Below are 18,589 nucleotides of genomic sequence, written 5' to 3'. Positions count from 1 at the left end.
GTGGATGCTATGCACTCTGCATTGTATGCTTTGTACTTTACTCTGCTTTGTTCTATAAAGCTTTTGCCTTTTTTTTTTTATTTCCCTGTAGGTGGTGGAGTTGGACCTAAGCACAGTGGTGCCATGCTGTAGTGGACCAAAGAGACCTCAGGATAAAGTGGCAGTTTCTGACATGAAAGCAGACTTTGAAAGTTGCTTGGGAGCCAAGGTGACTGGTTTTATAAAAGAGCATTATTAAACATACATGAGCCTGTTTGTGGGGCCAGATTTACCATAAGGCACTGCAGGTGCCTGGTGATGGAAAGGCGACCCACTTCCCTCTCCGAGCGCCTCCCTCTTTCACTATACAGAGTCCTGAGCAGAGTGTAAATGAGATTTACTCACCTGGCTCTCTGCATTCCACTGATGAGATCTCCCTTCAGTCAGGAGAACCTCACACTACTGAAAACTGAGGGTACCTCTGGCTACCTAATACTGAGGGCACCTACACCAGGTAGGGGAAGTAGGGGAGTGGTGACAGTTGGGCCAGCCAGCACATTTTTGGTTCAGCAGGGGTTTCAATTTCCATGGAGGACAAAGTCTAAGGTGCCAGGACCTCTTTGCCTATCTTGAGTGCTTAATAATGACTTGTTTAGTCCTTGGGTAAAGACTGCTGATCAAAAGTTTGATTGTGCCATAAAATATGGCAGCATATTAATTGTATTTCCTGTTGTGTAAACATCAGTGAACACAAATGGACAATCATAAAAACTATTATTCTCGGAAGTAAAATTCTGCAACTAAGATTTTTAATTTTAGTAAATGATTTCTAAACTATTGTGCAGTATATTTTTGAGTTTACCATGTGTTGTTTGCAATTTTTTTTCCCCTTTACAGCAAGGATTTAAAGGATTCCAGATTCCTCAGGAGCGCCATAATGAAAAAGTGAAGTTCTGCTACGATGAAGTAGATTATGAGCTTACTCATGGCTCCGTGGTCATAGCTGCTATCACTAGTTGCACCAACACCAGCAACCCTTCTGTTATGTTGGGGGCAGGTTAGTTTCATTGCCTTTACAGTACTATAGAGCACAGGCTTTGGTTGGCCAGTGAGATGCCAATAATTTTGACTTAGCTTGGTATGAAACCAGTTAAAATAATCAGCTGCTGCATTTGATGGTCCAAGTTCAGGCTAAATAAATTTGCATAAAATTGACATCAAATTTGCATCATCTTAAAAAATATTAGCTTTTGGCTTAACATCTCTGCTGCAGTCGGAGTTGAAGCTGCAGTCAGGCTCCCATGCTACACTAACAAATCTGAAACTTTTAAACCTCCTTCAGACAGGCAGCTGCCGGGTGGTAGACGCACCGTCTGTTGGTGCTCCTGTATACCTGCTGGTCAGTGTGTGGTAGTGTCCAATTCCTGTATATACACCTGTGTGTGGTGGCAGCTTTACCCAGATGTCTTATGAGGTGGTTTCCTGCTGTCATGTAAACGCATTGTGTTTCAGCCATTAAGGCTTGGTTCACACGTGAAAAAGTGACCAGTCCTGTCAGTTTTTGACAGTTGGCATCAGTTTTGTTTGTGCTTCTATGGATGTGCACACATAAATATATGCATTTCCGGTCCAGTCCTGTCAGTTATGTATCAGTTATGTATGTGTTTCTGTGGGTGTGTTCACACATAAAGTGTACATTTCTGGACCAGTCAGGTAAAACTGATAGAAAACTGATTCAAAACTGACAGGACTGGAAATGCACAGATATGTGTGAACAAGCCTAACACATAACAGTATAACTGTGCGATTACATAGACTGGCCTTTGCCTTCATTAAATTGCAACCATAAGGCACTTGTTGGCCAGCAGATCGGAGGCTTCAGCCATCCATCTAAAAGAGGCCTTATTTCTTGACATTAAAGGACTCCTGAGGTGAACAGGTAAATCTATCTTTACTTCCCTGGGACTTCTTTCAGCTCCGAGAAGTAATTTGGGTTCCTCGCCACAGCTCTGGTCCTCCTCTGTGTCCTGCTGGCCACTTGTACGGATCGCTGACCCATCGGTGGGTTGGCGCTTCTGTGCACGTGCGGGCGAGTGAACATGCCCACGTCTGTAACGTGCCCATGTACAGAACCGCTGACCCACGGATGAGTTTGGCGATCCTTACAAATGGCCAGCAGGTCACCGAGGAGGAAACAGGCGGGAAACAGCCCCAAGTAAGTAAAGACAGATTTAGGGGTTCCCCTTGGAAGCCCTTTAAGAAGCAAGTGTACTGTAATTTAGTTACAAAGACAAATATAACTTTATACTAGCAATTGATCACAGTAAATTATTTTGCATCCAATACAGGATTATCAGCCCTAAAATTACATACAGATAAATGCGCAAGGAGTGTGAATGTAGGAATACCAAAAAAAATAAGCTAATAAGCTTTCAGGATGCTGAAACGTTATTTAAGTGGCAGTAGAGTTTGGTCTAAGATAATCATGACTGCTATCTCTGCCTAGCTGTTATTCTGTATTGGTATCTCTCTATAGATGGTAATTATTTTAATAGCCTATAATCCTATTCAACCCTCCCCCAGATATTTCTAATACAGACGGTAGTTTACCCTGGAGTCTTCCAAGAGTGACCTAAAAACTCCAATGGATTTTTTTTTTAATATGATTTGCTTGATTAAGAATTGACTAATACATTGACTACAATGTAGATCCACTGTAGGCTATCTGGAAGTGATCTTTGTTTTCATAAGGTGTTTTGTGCTTTGTCTGAGAACAGCCATATAGTTCAGTTTCACCACAGGTAATAGGTCAGTCTTTTTTTTTTTTTTTGGCTAATAATACAGAGAAATATGCTTGATCATGTGTAATTCTGAAAACTTATGAACCTTTTTCATTGTTTGCATTTCTATCAACTGTAGGGTTACTGGCTAAAAAAGCTATAGAAGCTGGACTGACAGTAAAGCCTTATATCAAGACAAGCCTGTCGCCTGGCAGTGGAGTTGTAACATATTACCTCCGCGACAGTGGTGTTATGCCTTATCTTTCCAAACTCGGGTAAGTGTTCTATTTATCAGAAGTACTACATATACAAGAACATTAGTAATCTAGCACAGCGCATAAAAAGCAGCCTTTAAAGTGAAAATAAAAATATTTGTTTAAGACTTTTAAACAGCCATGACATTCTGGTGTAAAATATGCTTCATTCAGTTTCAAACAAAAGTAATGACCTTTTGTACTTTTCAGCTCTAAGCTGTTGTTCTATTTACTTTTCAGGACATCAGATTTTATTGGACAAGATGTTTGATAGGCTCCTTTGCATAGATAACAGCACTAGTTTTGTTTTGTTTTGTTTTTAACACTTGCGGATCAGGAAAATAGAACAGGATCTCAGGCAATTAGCAACTAGTACTTCTATGTTCCTCTGTTTTATCTCCTCATGTTAGTTCAGGTACACTTGAATACTTATGCTAATCTGCTGGAAACCCTGTGATAGTTTATGCAAGTTCCTTGGCTTGGCAACGCTACATGAACTGCCCTTTGGAAAGGGGGAAGGGGAGCATTGACATGCCCAGAGTAGTTCGCATTTAGGGGGGATTCTGACTTAGAGGTGTTCAGTCCTAATTCCACAGATGGTAGTTTGGCCTCATTGGCTGCTCAACCAAGCACAGAGTAGTTGGCTGAAGTGTTCCAAGATACAGTAGGAGATGCTTTTGAAGTGTACCTGAGACAGAGTAAAGTAAATAAACAATACTTAGAAGCCCCAGGTAAGTATCGATTACTTTACTCAGTCTCAGGTTCACGTTAACAATGGTTGTTCCAGCCACCAGATGTTTCATTTCTGTATGTACTTTTACTGTTAAACAGCTATAGTTATTTACATCCTCCTTTGATGTTAATCATGTCTGTCATGTTATTTATGTAACGCTGATGACTCGCTTTTCCAATATTATAATTTTCATTTATTCTTAATGTGATTTGTATGTGTGTGTTCAGGTTTGATGTTGTAGGGTATGGCTGTATGACCTGCATTGGAAACAGTGGACCCTTACCTGAACCTGTAGTAGAAGCCATTACTCAGGTAAAAAGATTTGATTCATATGTTTTAACCCGCCTAAGTTTCCCATACACGCTATCATCTTATGTGTTAACCTTGTCGTTAACTTTTCACATGGAGTTTTGTATAGTGGGCTGAAATTAGAACCTCCTTTAATTATCTTGTTTTATGGCTGTCCTGTGACCCCATTTGCAGCTTGAAAATAAACCAATCATATTCCACCTTGGTTTGCAAAGGCAGCGTCTGCATATTTGTGTGTAAAAATGACTTTTATGTACTTTACAGTAGACTTTTGAAATCAGTATTAACCCCCATTAGATATATGCTGTCGTTTTTTTAATCATTGTTTTAATAGTGTATATAAGTGAAGGTTCTACCTTTTAAGAGAACCCGAGGTGTTTTTTTGTGTGGAAGGGGGGGGGGGGGGGGGCAGATGGGACAGAGAGGCATGTTCTCTGCCTCATGACATGTCTCTGTGCACCCAGCCCGCTGATCTCTGCCCCCCCACCGCTGCGCTATAGCCCCCCGAGATTAGCGACAATATTTGTTGCTATCTCGGAGGTAAACATGTGGAAGGGGGATTCCCTGTTCAAAACACCCGCCAGGGGCATTCCTGCAAGGTTTCCAGAGCTGACTCTCCCTGGCCACGCCCCCTGTCGCTCCCCTGCCTCCCTGCACATTGTGAATGACAGAATAAATCTCTCATCCTAGCGTCGTGACCCAGAGGTCACTAAAGTGAAAGTGGGCGTCGGTTTTGGAGGCTACCTGATCTGCTCAGCCCCCTGAGCCTAGTCTAGTTTTTTTTTTTTTTTTTTTTTTTCATTTCATTTCATTTCATGAGCCCATCTCGGGCTCTTTTTAAATTGTAGAACATATCCAGATGAATGTTTGTGTCTCAGCTGAGAGCCTGCCTGTTCTCTTCTTAATTCAGAATGTAAAAGAGGGATCACAGATCATGAGAATCTGTTGTGTACCTTGCAGACCTGTCTACACAATCCCTAAAATGACATCGCATTTGAATGTCTACAATTACTATGCTGTAATATTTTACTTTATTTTGCCTATTGTGAAGTGAGGGTTCGAAGCTGGTAAAGCAAATTAGATTGATAGTGTCATTACCATTATAATTGATAAATGGATTCTTAGAGAGATTTATCAGAATCTCATGCTTGTCATTTTCTTGTGTAACCTCCATATTCTTACTGTGTCCACAGGGAGACTTGGTGGTAGCAGGTGTGCTATCTGGTAATAGAAATTTTGAAGGCCGTGTACATCCAAATACTCGCGCAAACTACCTAGCTTCTCCTCCCCTCGTCATTGCCTATGCTATAGCAGGGACCATCAGAATTGACTTTGAAAAAGAGCCATTGGGTAAGATATAGCAGTGGATGTTTGTTAAACTATAAATACCTGCTACTGCTGGACTTAATAATCTATATAAACATATGATATTTGGACAGCTGTTTTCTCTTTTACATTCCCTGTAAATAAGGATGCAGACATTGCTTTGGCACTACTGTAAAGTGCTGCACAAATAAGACAACATACTATTCACCTGCTTTAAATTAGGTATTAGTTGTAAATAAATTTGCTTTAAAGGGAGCCTAAACTGAGAAGGATATGGATTTTTCCTTTTAAAATAATACCAGTTGCCTGACTCTCCTGCTGATCTTGTGTCTCTAATACTTTTAAGGCGCGTACACACGCCATACTTCCGCAAATGCCGGGTCCGCCAGACCCTACCGCTGGCCGGATGTTCTGCCGACAGTAGCACGTGTGTACGTGCTGTTGGCAGAATGATAAGGCTGTTTCTGTACGATCAGCGCATACACGCGTGCTACTGTCGGCAGAACGTCCGCCCAGCGGAAGGGTCTGGCGGACCCGTCGTTTGCGGAAGTATGGAGTGTGTACACGCCTTAAGTCACAGCCCCTCAACAAGCATGCAGATCAGGTGCTCTGAAGTCAGACTGGATTAGCTGCAATCTTGTTTCAGGTGTGTGATTCGGCAACTACTGCAGCCATAGAGATCAGCAGGACTGACAAGCAAGTGATATTGTTTAACCACTTTATCCACCACTACAGTATATATACGTCCTCTGTGACTTCATCTAAGCCACAAGGACGTAGATATGTCTTGCAACTGAAGCACAGCTGTGCACAATTGGGCTTACTCCTGTGCAAAACCTCCGACACTATCTGCTGCAGCACTAATTGGTGAAAGCGAATATATGTTCCGTGAGCCAATAAGATTGATTTTTACCATTAAAAATACTTTTATTTTCTTAGTTCATAGTGAAAAATACACACTGTAGCATTATTTTAGAATCCAATACCCTCACTATAAATTGTGACAAGAATGTAATTTAAGTTTTTTGTGATAAACAGTAGAAATAGCCAAGCAAAATTTGTTTCTTATCTACAATAGCGCTTTTTTTTTTTTTTTTTTTTTTAAACTGGAACTGGTAAAACTTAGAAATGTTTCTTCTTTTTTTTTTTTTTTTCCCTTGTTTTCCTATTAAAATGCGTAGAAAACAAAATTATTCAAGGGAAAAAATGCCATACAATGAAAGCCTAGTTAGTCTTGAAATAAAACTATATATATATTTCATTTAGGTGTTATAAGTAGGGATAACGTTTATTTGATAATTAAATAGGGGCATAGCTAAAATGTCAAAACTGCTCTGGTCCATAAGTGGGAAACAAGCTCTGGATGTGAAGTGGTTAAAAGGAAACATCCATATCCCTCTTAATTAAGGTTCCTCTTATTTCCATATTTTTCGGACTATAAGACGCTCCTGACCATAAGACGCACCAAGGTTTAGAGGACAAAAACCAGGAAAAAAAAAAACTAAACCTGGTGGAGGTCCATGGTGCAGTGGCATCTTGTGGATCTTCTCCTCTCAATTAGTATGTCCCCCTTGTACTTATATTGTCACCCCTGTGCTTTACTTGTACATCTTGTGTCCTCCTTTTCCCCTCATCTGTGACCTCATCTGTTCTCCTTAACCCTCCCCCCTTGTGACCCCCTGTCCCCCTTGTGTCTTCCTCGGTCCTCCTTTGCTCCTTTTGTGACCTGTCCCCCTTGTGAATTCTTTTGTCCCAGCTGTGGCCTCCTCTGTTCTCCTTTACCCCCACCCCCTTGTGACCTCCTCTGTCCACAATCATGGCTACTGGCTGTCCCCACATCTCTCCCCTCTGGCCAGCCACACCTATCCCCTTGCCTGGCTGTCCCACTATGCTCTGCAGCCAAGGATTTCTGGACAATAAAGACACAATCAAGGGCACCTGTTAAACAGAACCTCCATGCAAAAACCTGGTAAAAGGAAAGCAGTATGTACCAACTAAAACAAGCAATCTAAAAGATAGTCCACTGCTCACACAGTAGCCAGACTAATGCACAGCAAAATCTGTGTTTGGAGCCATGACTCAGCACATGTGAGCTGTCTCCATCTCCTGCTCCAGCGCGATGGCTCTCATGTACTACAAAGACGGCCAGATGCCAACCCCATGCAGCCAGAGATTACCTATGAGCTGCACACTTCTAGATGTCCGTCTCCTCCTCGGTCCTTCTTAGTTTCCGGTGTGGCCCGTGAGCTCTCAGCCTCCATCTCCTTCTCCTCGTGATGCCTCTCATATGCTGCAAAGATGGCCAGAAGCTGCGAAGAATTGTAGGCACTGTCCCACTAAGCTGATCGGGAATGGATGCGGTATATGCCCCGGGACCATGCCACCGAGGGGAGGGGCGAGGCAGCAGAGAAACCTTCGCAGAGGTTGGATCAGATGGTCTCCCCGGTGGGACAAGGCTCCATTATTGCGGCCAATCACTGCTCTTCCTGAGCAGCAGTGACCTATCAGGCATCAGTGGGCGTTGATCAAGGACAACGCCCACTGATGCCTGATAGGTCACTGCTGCTCAGGAAGAGCAGCGATTGGCCACAATAATGGAGCCTTGTCCCACCGGGGAGACCATCGGATCCAATCTCTGCGAAGGTTTCTTCTCTGCCTCGCCCCTCCCCTCGGCGGCATGGTCCCGGGGCATATACCGCATCCGTTACCGATCAGCTTAGTGGGACAGTGCCTACAATTCTTCGCAGCTTCTGGCCGTCTTTGCAGCATATGATCGCATCAACTGCATAGCGGGACAATGCCTACAACCATCAGATGGTCCCGGGGCCTATACCGCATCCGCTCCCATCAGCTGCATAGCGGGACAGTGCCTACAACCATCTGCAGCTTCTGGCCGTCTTTGCAGCATGAAAGGCATCACGCTGGAGCAGGAGATGGAGGCTGACAGCTCACGGCCACATCGTAAAATGGAAATAAAAAAGGACCGAGGAGGAGATGGACATGTAGATTTAAAGCATGCGGCTCATAGGTAATCTCCGGCTGCACTTTGCTTGGGGGGGTGGGGCGATATCTTACAGCACATTCGGACTATAAGACGCACCCACTTTCTCCCCCCCCCCCCCCCCCCCCCCCCCCCCCCACTTTTGGAGGAGAAAAAGTGTATCTTATAGTCCGAAAAATACGGTAAGTTTTGGTATTGCCTGAATGCAGCCTGGCCATAGTTTTACTTTGACATTTTAATCCTGTAATATTACTACCTCTGAAACGCAGTCTCTGCGAAGAAAAATGTTTCAATCTGCTGACCCCTAATCTTAAAAAAACAGTATTGCGAAAAATGTAAAATACATACAGATAAAATGTACATTTCTCGCAGAGTAAAGTGCAGTGCAGGTATACATTATTTTTTTCCCTATGTAGCTTTCACTTCGAGTAGGCAGTAAAAAGCTGACCGATCTCATGGGGGATTCTCAGTTTACTTTTATTTAGAAAAGCACTGCCTGGAAAGGATCTATACAAAGATATCAGTTAGCTTTCCTAATCATTTGCATACTTTTTTTTTTTTTTTCTCAGTTGAACTGAGCAACTGCTGTTCAGTAAGTGCATTTGCAAATCAATAAATAACTATTAATCCCCCATAAGGAGATAGACAAGTCTAAAACCTGTCAGGTCTGTCAGATTTTTATTGCCTACTGTAAGATAGATTATAAACGCTGTACAGCACTGCTAAAGATGTTGGCTATATAAATACTAACACCGCCTCAAATCAACTCCAGGCCTTTCATCTGCCTAATTGATGTCATAATGACGGACTTGCCCACACCTGCCCATGAAATAGCCTTTGCGTCAATTATGTAATTACCTGTGAACTTCTGAAATGAAGAGATTGTGTTGAAAAATGTTTTATCTGCCTCACATTTGTATGCAATAGTTTTGTTCAACATGCTGAATTAGGCCTGGAACCCACTGCAAACCGCAAACGCTAAACGCAACCGCTAGCAATTTGTAACAGCGGTTTGCAAGCGGATTCATGCGCGTTTGCGGTCGCGTTTTGCAACATTGTATTTTTTTGCCCAGCGGGTGCGTAGCGTTTTGCGGTTTGCGGTTTTATCCTGATTGGTCGTGTGAATAATTTTTCATTTTGTTACATTGCGCTGCACCGCAAAACGCTAGCAGAACCGCTCAGTTTAGGTTTTGTTGAGCGTTTCCACTAGCGTTTCAATACTTTACATTGAAGCGCTAGCGCTCCCAAAATGCTGCAGGTCCTGCGTTTGCGTTTCTGAGAAACGCAAACGCTCCTGTGGAAGTTGCCCCATCCATTAACATTAGCACAGCGTTTTGGCAAACTGCTAGCGTATCGCAGTGCTGCCAAAACGCTGCTAAAAGCGCTCCTGTGGGTTCCAGCCCTCAGAGCTGAAAGTCTGCATTTTAAAGAGACTCTGAAGCCTCCGAAAATGACCCTTTTTTTTTTTTTTTTTTTTTTTTTTTTTAGCCAGTCCTGTTAAGCATTAATGGGCTATCTGAAACGCTGCTATCCCGCGGCAAAATGAGGCTTTATTCACCCCCAAATACCAGGGCAAAAATCCACAACTTTCCTAGTCGTGGATTTTGCTTCCCGGGGAGGCAGAGCTTTGAGCTACAGCTCTGCCTCCATTCACGTCAATCTCCCGCAAATCTCCGCCTCCTCCCCGCCACTTTCAGTGAAAGAAGACAAAGAGGGGCGGGGAGAGGCGGAGAACCGCGGGAGATAGACGTGAATGGAAGTAGAGCTGCAGCTCAAAGCTCTGCCTCCAACAGGAAGGAGCCCCGCAATTTGCCCCAGGCATTTCAGGGTGATTAAAGCCTTGTTTTTCTGCGGGATAGCAGCGTTTCACCTAACCCATTAATGCTTAACATGAATGGATAAAAAGGTCATTTGCGGAGGCTTCAGTCTCTCTCTGCATCTGTTTCATTTAAAATTCATTGTGGTAATGTACAGAACCAAGATTAGAAAAAAGTTGTCTGTCCAAATATTTATCGACTTAACTGTAATTGTATGGGTAGTACTAATGATAAATAGAATAGTAGTAGCAAAGAACAGTGTCATATTTTTTATTTTCAGTTCAAGATCAGAATTTTTTTCAAGACTGTATTCTAAACAGTAGTCATGACAGTATTTTCCGCTCTCAAATGTTATCAGCAGTGTTTACTGGGCAAAATAGAAGTGTTTTTACTTCTATTTACAGTTCTCTTGTTTATGGCAGTGTGCTGAATTCGCAAATATGTTTGACAGCATGATTTGCATAGATAACAGCATTATTACCACCTCCAATGCAGGAAAATAGAAAGCAACTTGAGACAATTTCTTGTTAAATTCTTCCTTAGTAAAGTGTATTTGTATCATGTTCCAGGTCAAAAGCTTTTCTTTCTCCATGATCCAATGTTGCAGGCTCTTGTAAGGTCCATTGGTGATGTACCGTATATACTCGCTTACAAGCAGAATTTTTGACCCCCAAAAAGGGGGTCAAAAGTTGGGGGGTCTGCTTGTATGTGAGTCTTTCCCGGTGGTCCGCGCCCCCCGTTACCCCCCACCCGCGGCCCCTGCTGCTGCTATTACCTGCTTAGGCAGCCGCTTCCTAATCCCTGGTTTCCCTCTCATGTTGTGTATAAGTGATCACAGCAGCGCACCCGGCGCTGCTGCTGTGACGATGCAGGGGGCAGGAAAGGGCACGGCTCCCTGTAGCGGAGATGTGTATCACCGTTACCAGGGGAACCACTCTTTCCTGCCCCATCGTCACAGCAGCAGCGCCGGGCGCGCTGCTGTGATCATTTATACACAACATGAGAGGAAAACCACGGATTAGGAAGCGGCTGCCTAAGCAGGTTATAGCAGCGGGGGGAGGTGGGAGCGAGCTCTATATTGGCCACTACCTACCTATACTGGGCACTATACTGGGCACTATACTAGCTATACTGGGCACTATACTAGCTATACTGGGCACTATACTAGCTATACTGGGAACTATACTAGCTATAGTGGAGCACTACCTACCAATACTGGGCACTATACTAGCTATACTGGGGCACTATACTAGCTATACTGGGGCACTATTCTAGCTATACTGGACACTATACTAGCTATACTGGGACACTACCTACCAATACTGGGTACTTTACTACCTATACTGGGCACTTTACTACCTATAGTGGGCATTTTATTACCTATACTGGGCACTATACTAGCTATACTGGGCACTATACTAGCTATACTGGGCACTATACTAGCTATACTGGGAACTATACTCGCTATACTGGAGCACCACCTACCAGTACTGGGCACTATACTAGCTATACTGGGAATCTACATACCAATACTGGGCACTTTACTAGCTATACTGGGCACTATACTAGCTATATTGGGACACTACCTACCTATACTGGGCACTATACTAGCTATACTGAGGCACTACCTACTCATACTGGGCACTATACTGGGACACACTGGGGGGGCCCCCGGCTTATATGGGGGTCAATCATTTTTCAGTGTTTTTTTTTCAGGTAAAAGTTGGGGGGTCGGCTTATATGCGAGTATATACGGTAACTAGCCTCAGACAAGACAAGACATTGTTGTTGTTTTTTTACTCTAGAAACGAGCACAAATAACAGAAGTACATAATTTCCTATCAATGTTTCAACTGTTTGATTTTTATATTGTTGTCCATTGAAGGTACGAACTCTGATGGGAAACCAGTATTTCTCAGAGATATCTGGCCCACCAGAGATGAAATACAAGCTGTGGAGTGCAAGTATGTTATCCCAGGAATGTTCAAAGAAGTCTATGAAAAAATAGAGGTATTTCTTTTCTGTTTAATATTTGTTTTTCCTTTTTTTAATTTTGTACTTCTACAAATATTAAACTGTCATATCCAAAAGAGAATTTAATGTGTCAGAATAGTAAATCTTTCCCTATTTGCTCCAATCATATATGCATTTATTACTAGTGTTGATCTCTACGAATAGCTATGAGTACGTAGCTACTTGTAATCGAAATTTAGAATTAGATTGCTTTGCCTGCGGCCGAGGGGGGTTAACCTAACTACGCCGCCTATAGACAATGGCCTCAATTCACTAAACTTATCTCCTGTCTTTAATAACTCTTCTAGAGTTGTTACCATGGTGATAAGGCATGTAGTATTCAGGAAACATTTTACCTCAGGCAAGCCTAAAGTTAACTCTTCTGTCTTTAAATTAACTCTCCAATCCTTAAAATAACTCCAGAGTTAAAGACAGGCTGTTAATTAGCTGCATGTGAAAATAACTACAGAGGAGGTAAATTAACTACAGAGGAGGTAAATTAACTACAGAGGAGGTAAATTAACTACAGGAGAGGTAACTTAAGGAATGAAGAGGTAAGATAACTCTCTCACGTGTGGAGGTAAGTTTTCTCTTGCCTTATTATCTCTAGCATGATCTTAGTGAATTGAGGCCAATGTGTTTCACTTGCAAGCCACATAACTCCGCTACTTCCTCCTTCTGGGTTTGAGGGGGAAAGTAGTGAAGTTAAGTGGCCCGGAAGTGGAATGCATCGTCTATAGGCGGCAGCATAGGTAAGTCAACCTCCCCTCGGACGTGGGCAGCCCAATCAAATAAAAATTTTGATTGAGTAGCTACGTATTAGTAGAGAGCAACAGTTTTTATAACCTCTTACTGATTTTGCAACATCTGCCCAATATAAAAGACAATAGCATTGCAATTCATAAATGCTGTACATGATAGTAACTACACTTTTGGGTCAAGTCCATGTGAGAGCGCACAGTGGACTGTGAAGAAAAATACCGTAGTGTACAAATTGTAGAAGCAAAGCTGGCAAGGAAACATTAACAAAAATGGGGGAAAACTACTATATTGAATCAGCTTGGTCAATACACAGACTGGGTGCCTATCTATGACTTTTTTAGGTATTATGTCTCACTTATATGTGGACTTGGTCCACAATGGTACATGATCAAGTACAGCATTTATTTGCACAGCCACTATCTTCTATATTGTGCATATACATTGACAATTTATACCATACAGGGTTTCTTTTACCCTTAGTTTATATGTTTTATACTAACTAATCTTTGAATATATGACTAGCAAAACCACCTTTATCTGGTCTAGTTATTTGTTGATGTGCACTAAAATCAGTTCCTAGTATCAATAGACTGGTTCTCCTCTAATATGTTGTTGCTTTTTTGGATGTGTTAAGCTTAGGAAATGCTGAAGAAAACATACAGAATTACATTTTACCAGTGTAATGTAGCATTCATTTTCTTAAAAACCATGTAAATATTAGAGAAGTATCCCTTTATGATGTACATATAAAGTAATTGAGCTGTAAGCAGATTAAACCACATTTTTGTCCCCCTATGGATAGGTTGTTTTTGTCTGTATAAAGTAATAAATTACAAATGCCTGGATGAATGTGGCCTAAAACAGTCCAGCACTTCAGGCACGGAAAGTCACCAAGGTACAGAAAAATCACTGCAAATCCTTTGATAAAGAAGGAGCTTAACTGGCACAAGATCAGCGTTCTATTCTCACAGTCTTGCTTGAAAATCTCTCCCGGTGTTTCCACATTCTTGCAGATTATGAGTGTACATTCTTTCTAGTGCATTTACTGAAAAAGAAGTTAGTTCATAAAACATTTATTATTTAGTTTTAGCAATCATGTACCTTTTGGTAGCTGAATTGCTGCAGTGGTATGACCACATTAGTTTTTAGTATATACAGTAGCGGTGGAAGGTCTTTCCTGCAGTCCTCTGCTTTTTTTTCTGTAGTCCTTTCCATGCTGAGTCCAGCTCAACAGATGCAGCTCTTGCTGTGATTGACAGGACTGCTGCACTGGGAGACATTCCAGCTGGCCCACAGTCTCCCATCCACAATGGTTAGAATGTATGCACTACACTACATCACAAGTGATAGTGAATGAGAACACTGCAAGTTGGGTGGAATTGGCTGTCCGTATAGTGGTACTGTCATCCACAGAGGGAAATGCTTCCTCTGGGCTAAGATTCTGTAGATTGTGTCACACTGCTATCCCTTAGCATTCTATACCGTCCAAGTAAATTCCTACATTGGTCATTATATTAGTTATTCATTTTACACACTTGCCATATCGTTCTGAATATAAGACGCTCCAGACTATAAGACACACCTAGGTTTAGAGGGCACAAATTAGGGGGAAAAATACAAAACCTGGTGTGTTAATAGTGCAAATGTGTCTTATGGACCTCCCCAAGCAAGCTGTCTCTAAGCTACACTGTACTAACAACAGTTACACTCCACTCCACTAACTCCTGCTACTCCACCAGCAAAACTACACACTGTACTACACTACACTGTACTTAACTACAGTACACACTGATCTCACCTGATCCTGCCACTGCACTCCTCTCCCCCTCACTCCGGTTCTGACAGACAGGCTTCTCTTCTCCTGCAGCTGTAATATCGCTGTACACTGTGGCTGCCTGTTGCTATACAGCTCCAGGTCCTTTTTTACGCCTGGCCTCTGTACTACCATATTAGTTCTGTACTATAACACCAGTGGCGCATGTGTATCAAGGTCATACATGCCGCACGTGCGCCACTGGTGATACAGTAACAGGACCAATATGGATGTGCGCAGTGTACAGCAATAGCACAGCTGCAGGAGGAGAAGAGAAAAAGAGCCTGTTTATCAGTAGGAACGGAGCGAGGAGGAGAGCAGCGCGTCGGCAGGTTCAGGTAAGTGCTTCCCTGATATCTGCACAACATTTTACCGTGTCTTTGGAACATGTGATACACCCACTCCCCCCAGTTTTGGGGAAGAAAGTGTCTTATATTCCGAAAAATATGGTATATAGGGACAATGGTGCTTTCCAGACAACATAGAAATTGCATCGTCAAGCAATTCAAAGGTGCATTTGACTTATTATGTAAATTAGGTAGGTCTGTGTTGCAGGCACATGGGTTTATATACATCTTCTGTGCAGTCTAAAGTTGATTTGGCATTGAAGGTGCTTGTTGCCCCCTTGTTCATAGGACTGTAATGGAACTGTAGCTCTAGGCACTGCAAATGTTCACTAGGTGTACAAGTTCAGGTCATTACAAGGTGTACTTGTAATCAACACTGGTAGTGTACTAGGGGTTTTGTTCACACCTTCCTGAAATTCATTTGTGGTTCTTAGCATTTCATAGATAAGCCGTTTCACAGTTATAAATCAAATCCATTCACTATATTCTTCCTACAGAAAGTGAATGAGAGCTGGAATAATTTGAAAGCACCAACTGATCAGCTATATCCCTGGGATCCAAATTCAACCTACATCAAATCTCCTCCTTTCTTTGACAGCTTGGTATGTAATTATAATGTCCAAACATAAATACCACTCAATGTAAGAAATGTTACTGTAACTGTAAATGGAGACTCCAACTAAAATGTTTTGGATAGATTGAGGAGGAGACAGAATCTCTGTTGAGCTATAAAGGGGCACTATGGTGAAAATTGTAAAATGTAAAATATGTGCAAACATAGAAATAAATAATAAAAAGTATGTTTGTTTTTTCCAGAGTAAAATGAGCCATAAATTACTTTTCTCCTATGTTCCTGTCACTTACAGTAGGTAGTAGAAATCTGACACAAGTGACAGGTTTTGGACTAGTCCATCTCTTCAGACTGTCACAGCAATTTAGTATATTACTCTGTATGCAGGCTGCATTGCTACTAAGGGCCCTTTTACACTTAATGCATTGGTATGCGTCAGTACATGTTTTTTCCATAGCAGTTCATTGTGATAAAACTTTAAGTTAAAACTCGTATAGTGGGAACTAAGCCATAGGAAAACATGGGCTTTACTTTGAAAATCTGTTTTCTTTCAGTGTAAAAAGGGACCTTACTCCTCCCGTCCTCCCCCAGAAAACCCACCTAATGGTATCAAATGTGACATGGTAGGAAAAGACCAACTGGGATCTTTGCCAAAACCACATCTCCATAGTGACCAACAGTCAATGGAGAGGCTGTCAGTCAGTAGCAAAGTGCAGTTCTGGTTGGCTTTGCATTTGGACCTGTTACACACATTGCTGTTAGGAACAGGTGAACCTTCAAACACCAGGAAAGGGGGTGGGGTGGGGAGAGAGAGACAGTGTATGGAAGCTGCAGACTGTACTTTTTTCCATTCTTGAAGTAAACTTCCTCTCCAGGCCCGTTGTTTTTTTTTTTTTTTTTACCTTTTAGTCTCTACCCTAGCATCTCATTGACCATCTATAGCAGTGCTGGTTAACCTTTGGCACTCCAGCTGTGGTGGAACTAAAACTCCCATGAGGCATTGCAATACTCTGACAGCTCTAAGCATAACTCGGGGATGCAGAGGCATGATGGGATTTGTAGTTTTGTCACAGCTGGTGTGCCAGGGTTAGCCATCACTCGTCGATAGTAATTACTATATATTTTGACTGCTAACGAATATGTAGAGTTCATGACTACCATTTAAGTCTTCTGTATCACTCAAGTGTTTCTGACATGTATGTACTTTTAACTGCTGACTGTAATTACAGTACGCACTGTATGAAATATTGCTTTAAGTTTTTTTAGGGCACATCCAAGGGAATATAAAAAAAAAGTTACCTGGGGCTTAATGAAGCCCATGGCAGCCGATATGTCCCTTGCCGCAGCTCTGGTGTCCTGGGATCCCCTCCGTTCTGTGCAAGTGCGCCACTCGCAAATGCGCTCACGTGGCCTGGAGCATTCCGCGCAGGTGCAGAATTACTGCTCCTATGCACAACGCTCCAGGCCACGAGTGCAAGCGGCGTGGCCGTGCGCTCACGCAGGTGCAGAAAATGACCTTGCAAGGTCGGCATCTCCAACGGAGGGGACACCGGAGCTGCGGTGAGGGACATATCAGCTGCCAGGGGCTGGATGAAGTCTCGGGTAAGTAGACTTTTTTTGTCTTAAAAAATTTTTTTGTCTTAAAAATATTTTTTGTCTTATTTAGAGAATGGAACTAGTGCCTCCTAAACCAATCACTGATGCCTATGTTCTTCTAAACCTGGGTGACTCTGTCACTACTGACCATATCTCTCCTGCTGGAAATATTGCAAGAAATAGTCCTGCTGCTCGTTACTTAACAAACCGAGGGTAAGATGGAAAACATGCTATTAGGCTTTTAAGCACAACATATGGTGTAGGTCAGTGTTTCTCAACATTTTATTGGTATGTACCCCTTTTAAAACCCTGTACTCACCAAGTACCCCCTAGCATAGTAAACAATATCACAAGTACCCCTTGGCAAATATATATTTAATAGTAGTACATAATAATTGGTTCTAAACAATTTCCAAGCATTTACAATTGCTCTTAATTAGCTAAAACACGAATTTGGTGTTGTTTTAAATAAGTTATTTTCTAAAACTCTAAATTTGTTATTCTTGGTTAAGTATATAAAGCCCGAGTACCCCCTGGAACCGTCAGAAGTACCCCCTGGGGTACGCGTACCACACGTTGAGAACCTAGGGTGTAGGTGATCATAGCCTTTTTTACAAGAACCAATAACTTGTAGTGAAATCCAGGTTGCCTCACATATGGCACTAAATGGTTTAAAGAGGCGCCCTGGTGGTATATAAAAGCGTTTAAAAGCAGTTTAAAACCGAGAAAAGGTTTGAGGTTGCTTACCTCAAGGACGACAAATCTTTGTAGGGACAAAAGATTTTATTGGTAGCACAGGCAACGCGTTTCACGGGTCTGAGCCCGCTTCCTCAGGCCAATAGCAGTGCCTATATTAGTAAACATGAGACTACTAAGCATACTAGTATTAAAGGTATACATACATTTACAGCATCAGATTGTAATCAGCGATAGCATTGAATCCAGTGTTTCATTTCATATATATTATTACAGATTATATATATTATTACAGATGATATATTATAAATGAATAATGTACATATTATATTAGGAGTATTTACCCTTGTCTTACGGAGCTGCTGGCGTTTATCAGCCAGAGGTATACAGATAATCAAAACATGATTTTTCAAACCTATGGAAAATTATGAAACATTGTTTAAAAAAGGTGGGGGGGAGGGGGGTTGGGAGGGGGAAAAAAAACACCATTTAGTGCATCCCTAACCCCCATACGATACCCGTGTGAGGGGTGGAGGCAGAACATATGTGGTTTACACCACGGTGGACATCTGCCTCCCTTCTTTTTTCCAAG

The 18,589-nt window shown here is 42.2% G+C and overlaps 1 protein-coding gene across 2 annotated transcripts in view; it reads left to right on the top strand.

Annotated features, from left to right (window-relative positions):
* ACO1 (aconitase 1) overlaps window positions 1–18,589 on the top strand; it is a 90,599-nt gene that overhangs the window by 52,055 nt on the left and 19,955 nt on the right. For both annotated transcript variants that reach the window (XM_068234368.1, XM_068234369.1), the window contains exons 10-17: window positions 92–208; window positions 877–1,036; window positions 2,899–3,034; window positions 3,974–4,058; window positions 5,249–5,405; window positions 12,085–12,209; window positions 15,632–15,736; window positions 17,372–17,514. In XM_068234368.1, the coding sequence (XP_068090469.1) occupies window positions 92–208; window positions 877–1,036; window positions 2,899–3,034; window positions 3,974–4,058; window positions 5,249–5,405; window positions 12,085–12,209; window positions 15,632–15,736; window positions 17,372–17,514 (1,028 nt within the window). The remainder of the gene's footprint in view (window positions 1–91; window positions 209–876; window positions 1,037–2,898; window positions 3,035–3,973; window positions 4,059–5,248; window positions 5,406–12,084; window positions 12,210–15,631; window positions 15,737–17,371; window positions 17,515–18,589) is intronic.

This window comes from Hyperolius riggenbachi, chromosome 1 (genome assembly GCF_040937935.1).
Source record: "Hyperolius riggenbachi isolate aHypRig1 chromosome 1, aHypRig1.pri, whole genome shotgun sequence".
In the NCBI taxonomy this organism is placed as follows: Eukaryota; Metazoa; Chordata; class Amphibia; order Anura; family Hyperoliidae; genus Hyperolius; species Hyperolius riggenbachi.
Note: the sequence above shows the minus strand (reverse complement) of the source record. Positions and strands in the feature narration are given on the sequence as shown.